We start from the raw sequence: 11,938 nt of genomic DNA on the forward strand, positions 1-11,938 counted from the left end.
AGGAGCAAAGATTTGTAACAGTAGAAATGAGAAAACTCATGACATACTTGTATCTTAAAGCAAGGGCCCTCTTCTTTCAATGCAAGTGCTCCTCTTCAAAGACTCGCAAAGGGTGTGTGTGTGTGTGTGTGTGTGTGTATATGTGATTCATCTTTTCTTTCAGTGAAGTTGGAAAGTCGAAAATAGTGCGAGCACTATTTTTAAAATAGTAGCATTATGGAGGTATGATTATTTTCATGGATCTATGGAAATTTTTAACACATTTAAAAGGGTGTTTATATTGATGTTTGTTTAGTCTAAAGTTCTATATTTGTGCACATCATGAATTTATATGGCAAAATAAACGCTCTTCCTTTTTTGGGAGTAGGCTTCAAGGCCCACCTCCACCTTCCCAAATTTTGGAAAAAGTAATGAATTTTAATATATTCTTTATTATGAATGGTTTTCAAAAACTCTCTATGTATCCTCAATTTGCTTTCAAGAAATAAGAAACTCTCTAGAAAATTATTTACTATTGGAAACTCACACATCTCCTTATAGTCCATAAACAAAAAAAGCTTTGTCTTTGTTTGCATTCTCAAAACCAATGAACTGCATTACTAAACTAAACTATTTTTATCAATGTAGATAGCAATGATTGTGAAAAAAGTACAAATGGATTTAAATTTGATTTGAAATAGACATAAGTTAAAAAAACATGTTTTTCACTCTTTTTCAATTGTGAAACTCTTTTCATGAAAGTTTTTTTCTTTTTGGAGGGAGGAGTGCGAATTACTTATAATTAGCATTTTCTCCATCTCTTGTTATGTTTCTAAGTCTATTAGTAATATAATGAGACAAGGTAACTAGTTAGATATCATTAAATAATTGCCACAAAGATGGTGGAGATGTTATGGGGGGAATAGCATTATTTGTCATTGAGCTTTTTGAAAGATGATAAACACAATAGCGATAATATACAGGAGAGAGAAGATGGTGGGAGGCTAATTCACTCTTGCATCTTTAACATTTTTAACTTAAAACCTGGAATAATAGTTTGGTAAGTATTGAGCTGGCAAAGGTTACTAACAAACTACAATAATACTTTGGAGAGATTTGAGCTAGCAAAGTTTACCAAACATTAACTACCTTCTAAAACTAGAGCATTCATGTTGTTGGATTTAAAGCTTTCACTTGGCCATTGAACTCAATGATAGCCACACCCTTGCATAATCTTTGAAACATCTTTTGTTAACTAATAGGAAAATTTTGACATGGTGGTCACATGGGAGAAGCTTAGAAAAGTTACTATTGGCGTTAAGGCATCTTGTTGTTGCCTAAGAGATCATGCAAAATTGGTGTGTTTTGTAGGGTTGATATTTATGTAGGATAATGGGGCTAATATAGTGTGATGGCCCCCCAATGACAGCATGGGTCACTAACCAACAGGGTTGCACTATCCCTAACCTTTCCACAAATTTGATTGGTTTAAATTTCAAAAATGGGTATCGTTTGGTTTATTGGACTTGTATTATGTCCTCTTCTCAAGATCTTTTTGAAGCATCTCCTCTCCCAAATGACCATCATTCGCGTTGGACAATGTTTTTGAGCATGATTGTGTGTGGGGAAGTTGCATTTTCACAAGAATAGTGAAATCAACAAGCTGATCTTGTTATGGAGATGTGTAGGTTGCAATGAAAAGGTCTTGCAAGTGGGTAGATTAGCTTGAAGGCATGCTTAGGGTCCCCATGGAACCCTAGGCATGCAAGGGGGTAGATTAGCTTGAAGGCATGCTTAGGGTCCCCATGGAACCCTAGGTTTTAGGTGTTTGCATTATGGGAGGCATGGGAGGGCCATCCAAGGCCCCCCAAGGGGTCCCTTATGCGCGGCATATATGACCTTTTCGGGATGGAGTCTACAAACGAATGACAACATGTGCTGTTTTGCATGGGGGTCATGCTGATGATGATGACGGTGATGTGGCATGAAACGTAAGGGCAGGTGCTGCCGTGGAGATCCAATCCACAACACGGCAACAATCAGAGGAAGGTTACGAGCCACCACAAGTCCTCTCTCTCTCTCTCTCTCTCTCTCTCTCTCTCTCTCTCACTCAGAGCGTGTGTCGGACCTCTACTCATATGGTCGGCCGCCATATTCTGTCTTTCCGTCCTCTGATATTATACCCCTATCCCCAATCAGTTGCATCCATACGACCCCAATTACATCGTCATCAGCAACGTCTTATATCCCGCCTTCACTTCAATTCAGCTGCATCAATTGATTCAGTACTGATCTAATCATCATTCATCCAATCTCATTGATTTGATTGATTAACCCAGCCCATGGATGCAACCCACCTGTTAATGGAATGCATATCCTCTGCGTCGTCCGCCGCTGCCGCTGCTGGCTCTGCTTCTGTGATCAAGTCCCTTAGTTCCAAGCAGAGCTGTACTCATCGACAGTTCCGTCATCATCATCATCACCGCTCCCGTAAGCGAAGCGACGGCTCATGCCGGCACCATAAGTACCGACCCTGCAGTACTACAGCTCCGATGGAATCATCATCGAACAATGGCCCTAATTCTGTCGTCTGCGCGACGTCATCTAATGCGTCTGCCGGGACACATCCACGCGACGAGACGACTCAGAAAGGCGGCAGCGGCAGCGGCAGCATCAGCAATCTGTTGCCCCTGCCATCTCCGGCGTCCTCCATTCCATCCCCGCTGAAGTTCCTTTGGTTTAATCATAGCGTTAACTTGTCGAATGAGACAACCAAGGCATCATCGAGTCAAGGCTCTGCTGGTGATCATGTTATGGTTGAGTCACAAGAAGGGAAAGAAGCTGATCAGGAGGGAATGCGAGACGCCGCTAGATTGGAGGACGACAACATTTATATCAGCCATGGCCAGGCCTGGCGCAGTATTGATCAGCAGCAGCTGACTGCAGAGACCGCCAGACCATCGGACGGAATAGCAGCCGCCACGTCGATCTCGAATCCGACGGTGAACAAAGGCACCAGCTGGATACCACGGTTCCTCAATCTTCGGCATCTGTGGAGAGAGCTGAAGACGAAGGAAGCAGCTCTGAACAGCTCTCGTGGCGCCACTGCTAGTAGTCCTAGTAGTGGCACTGATGCAGACGATAATGCAGGTCGGCCCATGGACTCATCACTTGCGCCTGAAGAAAATGATCGGGACTCATATTGCTCCGTCTCAGATTATAGCGATCGATCGGTACCTCATACTAAGGAATCCATGGCGGCCTTCCTGCACCAGCTCCCTGTCGCCGACGTCAAGGGGATCTCCAAAATGTGCTCTCTCAGTAATCTAGCATACGTTACCCCGCAGATTAAGGTGCTTCATGCCCTTCCTTCCCGCATATTGAGATTCTTAATTACCTTCCTGACTATCTCTCTCCAAGGAGCACGCAGGAAGTTTTTTCTTGTTGACATTTTCCCATGTGAGAAAAGGGGTATTTTCTCTTGTTGGTTTTCCATGTAGTGTTTGTTCAACATCCCAAGCATCGTATACGTAACTAGGTGCGAATGGGGGCAAGGGCTTGGGAGCACCTTTACAGGAAAGGGGCTCTTTAGCTGCCCTTAATTGCCCTTAAGTGTTCAATATCATGAGTTGTGAGAGTTGCTAGAGGGATCGTATACCTAGCTAGGTATGGTGCAACCCTGCCCCCAATAGTACCTGGCTCGCTATGTGGTCCCTTCCTATTGAAAACTCGTGTTATCCTAAGTCACAATGTGAGAATTGTAGTGGGAATCTGTCTAAACTTCTTGTGTGATCAGGATCTGTGAGGATTATAGTTGGAATTTGTCTAAAACTTACTGTGGCAGGACCTTTCATCTAATCTAGGATTAGTTGCTTATACTTTGTTTGTGATAGCAGTGATCTCAGTAATTTAAGCCTGTGCAACTGCAGCCTGGCGAGCTCTTGAGGACACATCGTTTGCGTTTCATTACATCGTCGCTGCGAAAGAAAGAGGAGGCGGAAGCACGGTCGATGGCATCGAGACCGAAGCGTAATCGCAGCACTAATTATGTTAATCAGACTGGCGGGATTAAGGGATTACAAAGTGATATTCAGCCCCAACCGATCATCAACACAGAAGTTGACCATCCACAGGAAGTAATTGAGAAGAAGCCCCGGTCCAGTCCCTCCACGAGAACAGTGCGTCAACCAGCTCCATCAAATTCCGATAAGCAGGAGATGAGTAGCAGATGCCCGTGCGAGTGGTTCATATGCGATGATGACACAACTCACACGAGACACATTGTTATACAAGTATGTGTAGTACAACTCACACAAGACACCTTGTTATACAATACGTGCACTAGCCGGGTTTAACCAATTGAGAGAGAGAGAGAGAGAGAGAGAGAGAGAGGTGCTTTTATCAAGACCAAACATCATTTGAACATATGGTGACCCTAAGGTCAATATCCCACGAGAGAGCAAGAGAGTGGGGTTAGTGGGTGAGGACTCAGGAGTCTCACGAAAAGCAAAAACAAAGGTGGGATTTGGAGACCCATCCATGCCACTTTAAAGTTTAGTTAAAGTTTTGTTTGTCTTGCGAATACTGAATCTTCAATCTTGTGCAGGGCTCAGAATCATTGGCATCCTGGCAAACTAATCTGTCATTTGAGCCAACCAAATTTGAGGTAAACAAAGTGCTCATTGAACTATGCCAATGTGATTATCAATGCATATCAATGTGATTATCAATGCATAAGGAAAGATAACTAATTCAAAAAGGAATGCTGCTTTGGTATAATATTTTGTGGAAGAATCAATTCTTAGATGATACATATTTTTGCAGCGATTACCAGGAGTTTTGGTGCATCAAGGGATCTATGATGCAACCAATGGATTGTACAAAATGGTGTTGCCAGAAATTCAAAGTCACATGTTGGAGCATGGCCGACAAGCAAGGTTGCAATTCACAGGTCATTCATTGGGTGGGAGCTTAGGCACCCTTCTAGCTATCATGTTGGTCACTCGAGGTGTCATCTCACCAACTACTTTGCTATCAGTTGTGGGATTTGGCTCTCCTTTCGTGTTGTGTGGAGGAGAGCGCCTACTTGAAATGGTTGGCTTCAAAGATCAACAATTCGTATCGGTGGTGATGCACAGGGACATTGTGCCTCGTGCTTTTGCATGTGACTACCCCAATCGAGTGGCTCAAATACTCAAGCGCTTCAAGGCCTCCTTTCGAGATCATCCTTGCCTTTATCGACAGGTGAGCAAATGTTATGTCCTACAAAACATCATTTTTGTATAAAATTTCATGATTTCTAACCACTCTTTTGATTAGGTTGAGCATTTTATTTGTGCGCAATCAACAACTAGCTTACCTATTATTTTCCCTTTGGTAATGGATTACCAAATGAGTCTAGGAAAGAAATGAATACTCATGGTTACTTTTGTCTCTCATTTGTGTTATATGTACATCATTGTCATTGGGAAATGATTCAACACATTGAGGTGATCTTCATGAGATAATATGTCACATGTGTATTAGTTACGATGCAAGTAACTATCAAAAAAAGGATTGACATGAGGAAAATAAGAAAGTAGTGATTATATCCATAGTCCCTTTACTTGAGAAACATGTCACATGTGTCCTTACTTGAGAAAAAGGATTGATATGAAATATACTTAGGTGCGGAATGACTTTGTCCACCACTACTCACTTTAGTTGGGGAAAATGATTGACGTGAGGAAAAATGAAAAGTTTATTAGGAAAGAGGATATTTCTCATTTCTTTCACCATATTCTTTGAAAACTAACCTAGAGTGAATAGACTTCAAAGTTTGTACATAAGTTGATAAGACATAAGCATAGTTTTTAGGTTCATCTTCTTAGGGAAAATGGTAGAAAGTGTGCGAAAGGGTAGGATCTTGGTAATTTCTATCACTTTATAAGTAAACAATTTAGAGGCTTGCGAAGCTAATAAGCTAAGGAAACTTTGAGCCAAAGCTTGGATCTCCGAAGGAGTGTATAGGAATACTAGTAAGACCTAGTGTTGTGGCCAAGGCCTAATAGATTGTCTTCGAAGATGAGTGACTAGACCTAGTCATGTGGCCGAGGGCTTGCCCGGATATATTTCTAATGACGTAGCTACTTTATTACTTTAATATGAAATGCTCATTATAATCTTCTTGCATGACAAAAGTCTTTTAAGATCCATGGTCATTTGACATATGAAACTGACTTTTATGATACGATTGTGCGTGTGTACACGTCTGCAGAGGCTGTTATACGCGCCAATGGGTCAAATGCTGATACTGCAACCGGATGGAGCGCAGTCGCCAGGTCACCCGCTACTGCCAGATGGAGAGGGTTTGTATTTGGTGCGCGATGAGGGGGAGGAGGCGGTGCGGGTGGGGGTCGACCGGCAGGTGGCGGTGAGCGAGGCGCAGAGGGTGCTCCTGAACGTGCCGCACCCGCTGGACACGCTGCAGGACCCGGGCGCCTACGGCTTCGAGGGAGCCATCTCCCGGGATCACGACCCGCGCAGCTACGCGCGCGCCCTCGCGGCCGTCATCCTAGCTGGCCTCCACGTCAGCGTCCCCCAGCCACTACCCGGAATCCGCGTCACCAGCCAGCTGCCACCTGCCCGCCTCCACATCACCGACCAGCAGCTGCCTGCACCGTCAGCAGCTCCCGGCTGCACCCGGCCGACATCCTCCCAACCTCTGCATCTTCCTCACCATATTATTCACCATCACCTTGCCTGCACCCTCCATCGCCCGCCCAGCCGACTCCATCACTGCCTCCCATCCCTCCAGCTCGACCTTCCCCGCCACCTCCTCCTCCTCTTCACAGCTTTTGATTTGCTTCTAGGCCTATCCTTCCTCGCCTAATTCACCATAGCACACACAATTTACCTCATTAGGCCTTCTCCTTTCTCTCCACCTTATTCTTCATTCGGATCATTCTTTACCAAAATCTTGGAGTGATATTTGACTCCAAAGGATCTCCATTTATAATTCAATGTCAAGGCTTACATCACGACTTGGCCTCGTGAAGGGGCAGCCTAACCCTTGCCTACCAACTCAGCACATGGTCCCTTCACAAGGTCCACCTTGGGAGCATCTTGGTGATCAAGAAAGGGGAGTCATAGTCTCATTCTTTACACTATACAAGGTGGTGCCTTGGTCGCTTCTTGTCAAAATGATACCCTTAACCTTGGGTTTATCACACCATCTCACCATCAATTGAGCTAGGGAGTCCTCGCAATCTTGTATTGATATTTCAACTCTACAAATTTCAAATGTGACATACCATTGATGAAGTACTTCATATTTGTAACATACCCTAATTCAAATCTTCAAAGAGGCATAATGTTTGAGGCATGCTTGTCCCTCCAACAAATTTATGGTTTTTGTAAACTCCAAGGAAGAATCTACATTTGTAAAATATACTTCAAATTTATCATGTATGTATCTTCTTCTTCTTTTATTATCGAAAGCTTTAGGGGGAGGGACCACATGTAAGATATCTACCCCTCCCCCAAAAGCTAGCAAGCACCCCTGGCCTCCCCCCCCTCTCTCTTCCCTTTCCCTTGCCCTCGATTTGTGACCTCCCTCCCTCCCTCCCTCCCTCCCTCCCTCTCTCCCTCTCTCTCTCTCTCTCTCTCTCTCTCTCTCTCTCTCTCTCTCTCTCTACAATCCATCTCAAAGCCATAGTGTGTGCGCTCTCTCTCTCTCTCTATTGATTCTCTATCTCAACTGCTTCTCTCTCTAAATAGTCCATCTTAGAGCCACAGTAGGCATAGGAAAATGAAGTACACCTTCAGGATGCTATGTGCCACACTAAGGCCCTCCCCTCCTTCGCTATGCTGTGATCATGGTGAGGAGAAGGTGGACAAACGATCAATGAGACAAGTACCCACCAATGCGATGGTGGGCTTGGTGGGGGGTAGGAGACCCACATGGCGACATCTTCAGATTGGCATGGTTGTTTGAAGAGATGGAGCAGGAAAGAAGGGTGAGAATGGAGAGGGAGAGGGCAAGATGCAAGGCCAGTAGCACTACCTCTTTCTCTCTTTCCCCCACAACCAATTAGATCTGCCCCAAACCTCCCACTCCCATAAAGAAACAAATCCCCACCTCTTCCTCTTTGCCACTAAGCCTCTTCGGCCTAGCCCCCTTCCCTTGTGTTGACATAGCATTCATTGATCAAATCTTAGATCAGTATAAGTAGAGATATATACTTCTTTATGGATTTTTTCATCGGCTATACTCAAATGGCCATCGCAGAGGAGGACAAGCTAAAGAAGATATTCTTAACTATGTTTGGAACCTTTGTGTATCATGTAATGGCCTTTGCATTATGTAATGCACTTGGTTCTTGGCAGCGTATGACTGACAAAAGATTTGGTGACATTTCCCTAAAAGAGCTAAAAGTCTTCATCGATGATCTGGGGGTAGCCACCACTAGAGAAAGGCAATTGATAATTTTGTGAAAATGTTTTGAGCACTATAGGTAGTTTTGCATTGTCCTAAATTTGAGGAAGTGTGTCTTTGGAGTGCCCTACAAATTATTATTGGGCTATGTGATTAGTTCGGTTGGAATTGTGCAACTGATTCGAAAAATATCAAACTCAATGTCACTATGAGTCTACCAAGAGACCCTAAGGAAGTGCATAGTTTCCTATCATCAATCGGATATTTCTAATGATTCATTAATGCACTTACTGAAAGAAAGTTTCCATTGATGAATTTATTATCCTTCAATTGTTCATTTGTTTGAAGTGATACATGTAAAATATCCTTCAAGGATGTGAAGCAAGAATTGGCTAAAGTGCCAGTCTTGAAAGCACCCAAAAGAGGTGAGCCATGATGTATAGCATCAGCTCTACTACTTAGCTTAGATATGCGAGGAGAAATGTACCATCCGATTTCATTTTCCAATCACGAATTGGGTGTGTTTGAACTTAATAATTTATAAATATATGGAAAAATTGTGCCTAGGAATGGTCTTTGCTACAAGGAAATTCAGGCACTATATCCTATATGAGAAATTTGTATTTTATACAAAGGATGAGGGACTAATATTATTGCTAAATAAGTTACAACCTCCCAATCTCCTAGCAAAGTAATTAATCACTTTCTAGGAATTCAATTATGAAATGAAGAATAAGCCATTGAGATTGCAAGGCATACTGGAGTGTCTTGTAGACTTCGAGGAGACGAAGGAAGTATTAGCTGAAGTTAGTGACCTTGAGGGTCTATTGAAAATAGATATGGCCTCCATTCCATCTTGCTATGCTGTAATAACACATTATCTATCTATAGGAGAGAGGCTAAAGCCTCTTTATCTAGGGTTGAGAAAAGGAAGATTCAATAGCAAGCCTTAAAGTTTTCTTTAAATGCAGGAACCTTATATCGGCAAGGAGTGGATCATCATTGTGTTATGCTAGATGAGGTTCCCTTTATCTTGGAAGAGTGTCATGACTCCACTTGTAGAGGACACTTTGCTAACTACACAAAAAACTTTCAGAGTCAAATATCAGTGGCCATCCATCTTCCCAGATGCATTTGTATATGTAAAGAGGTGCGATATATTTCCAGAGTGATAGTTGAGAGAATTGAAAGCACCCATTGACTTCTATTATGGCTTTATCACCATTTGAGAAGTAGGGCATTGAATTTTTAGGTCTAGTTATCCCATCATTCTCTACACAGATTAGGTATATTATAGTAGTAACAATTGACTATTTTATGAAATGATCGGAAGTAAGAGTGATGAGAAAGGATGATGGAAAGGAGACCAATGGCTTTCTTCTCGAGTAGATGATTTTTCGATTTGATCATTCAAAAGAGCTGGTGTTGGCCTATGGTAGATAAAGCATAACAAAATGACACCTTATAATCCATAGGAAAATGGGCAAGTTGAGAGTACTAATGAGCATCTTGTGGAAATTCTTCAAAGAAGAAACAAGATTGGGATAAGAAATTATGTGTCGATATGGGCGTATATCATGAACTTTGAATGAGCCGCTAGCCACACTCTGTTTAAATTAGTTTATGGAGAAAAGTGTGTTTTACCCCTTGAGATTGAGTTATCCACAATATGATTCATCATTAACCATGATCTAAGGGATGAAGATGCATTTTTTGAACATTTCATGACTTTAGTACATGTCAATGATCCTCATCCAAGGTCTACCTAGTAGGATATCATAATCCACTACCTTCATGACTATGAAGTTCATGGAGATTTGAATTCCTACCATCTTAAAAGGGCAATCCTTCAGGACTCTCAAGGGTCTAACTTTCATCCCATTAGCTAGAAAGACATTTAATTGGGTGGTTTCCACCGGCGGGTTTCCCCAAGCTTGTAGGACTGCATGGCTAAGTACACTAACTCTTGCTCCTATGTCTACTATCCCCTTGTTGAGATATCGAGCTCCACTCGTGATATGCCAGGGTGACCGTTGTGCATTTATGTCACCGACGTGTCAGTTGTGCAGATGCGGTTGGTACACCGTCCATGAATAATAGCTACATGACAGCTATCCTTATCTACTCTAGTTCGTGGCTCAGTTAGTATGCCACCTTAGTTAGTTGTCTTTGGTTTGAGACCCATATATAGGGTTCTTCTATTTCTTTGTAAGAGAGTTCTTTTGGCTTACACAACTAAGAAGAGGAAAACTGTTTTCAGCCTCCACCTTTGTGTGTATTCCCCCATTGTGCAAGCAAGAAAGCTACAAGTGAGACTCCTTCCTTCTCTCCCACAATCTTGACATGGTATCAGAGCCTTGTTCGTGGTAAGAAGCTCAAGAAAGCAAGCCAAGCTCGCGGTGGTCTGGTAAGAGGAGCAGTGTTGCTTTCATTTTCTATTTTGGGAGCAGATCTCTGCAGGTAGCACAGCCGGAAATTGCAGGAGTGCATTGTCTCAGGTTGAGACGCCCTTCGCGATGAAGCAAGAGGGCAATATATGCTGGGGGAAAGGGCTTTAGCCCTTGGCGACCCTGTTTTTTTGATTTGAGGCCATTTCGGGGCCTGTTTTGGAGGCGGAAGTTTTCTGCACGCACTCAGGAAAAGGCCCAGTTTTATGCTGTGCGACCACTGTTCTACAGGTCGGTGAAAAGTTACTGTAGAAATTGCATCGTATGCTTGTGCGTAGAGACATTGGGAGTTACAAAATCATCCTTGGTTCCTGTTTATGCAAAATCGTCACTAGGAAGTGATTGTGTGGTCAAATACCACTTTCGCCAGTTTTGCAGATTTGCCCTTGTGAGGGTGAAACTGTGTTTTTTGCAGTGACAGAATTTTTTGCAGTGTTCTGTAATGGCGTCTGATTCTCTTTCACAGATTGTAACTGAAAAGCTTGACAAGAACAACTTCCAAGCATGGAAGTTTAGAATGACGAATTTCCTTGTGGGAAAAGGATATTGGAAATTTGTTGCAGGAAATGAAGAAGAACCAGTTCTTCCTAATGTTCCCAATCAATAGCAAATGCAGGCATTCAAAGCATGGCATGAGAGAGCCAGAAAAGTTATGTACTGGCTGTCTATCAGCATTTCAGACTCTATGATTGTGCATATTCAAGATGCAAGTACGCCAAAGGAGGCATGGGATGCTCTGTCAAAGATGTATAGCACAAATACACAAGCCAGGAAAATGCAGCTCAAGCAAGAGTTGCACAATGTGCAAAGAGAAAATATGAGCATCAATGACTACCACATGAAGGTGAAGAAGATTGCAGATGCACTTGCTTCCATTGGGTCGCCAGTGGAAGATGATGATTTAGTTTCTGTGACCTTGAATGGTCTAGGAAAGGATTATGCACAATTTCGGACATCCATTTCAGTTCGTGAAAGATTTCCTGATTTTGAGGAGTTGATTGCTCTTCCAATTTTTGAGGAGTAGAGAAATGGTGGTGCATCTTCTTCAAGAGGAACTTCAAAAGAAGCTGTCTTCTACTCAAATGCTGGAAGAGGT

At 42.8% G+C, this 11,938-nt stretch overlaps 1 protein-coding gene across 2 annotated transcripts; it reads left to right on the forward strand.

Moving 5' to 3' along the window:
• Positions 1-2,108: 2,108 nt before the first annotated feature.
• LOC148038369 (phospholipase A1 PLIP1, chloroplastic-like) lies at positions 2,109-7,379 on the forward strand. Of its 2 annotated transcripts, XM_087671201.1 has the most exons (6): positions 2,109-3,332; positions 3,909-4,271; positions 4,586-4,645; positions 4,804-4,930; positions 5,018-5,223; positions 6,236-7,379. In XM_087671201.1, exons 1-6 carry the CDS (start codon positions 2,322-2,324, stop codon positions 6,848-6,850), a joined length of 2,382 nt encoding a protein of 793 aa, XP_087527327.1. In that variant the 5' UTR covers positions 2,109-2,321; the 3' UTR covers positions 6,851-7,379. The 2 variants fall into 2 exon arrangements, with proteins under 2 accessions (XP_087527327.1, XP_087527318.1); XM_087671192.1 differs by having other exon boundaries at positions 4,804-5,223.
• The last annotated feature ends 4,559 nt before the right edge of the window (positions 7,380-11,938 follow it).

This window comes from Lygodium microphyllum, chromosome 3 (genome assembly GCF_053477565.2).
Source record: "Lygodium microphyllum isolate KBCC chromosome 3, Lygodium_microphyllum_v1.1.10, whole genome shotgun sequence".
NCBI classification, from domain to species: Eukaryota; Viridiplantae; Streptophyta; class Polypodiopsida; order Schizaeales; family Lygodiaceae; genus Lygodium; species Lygodium microphyllum.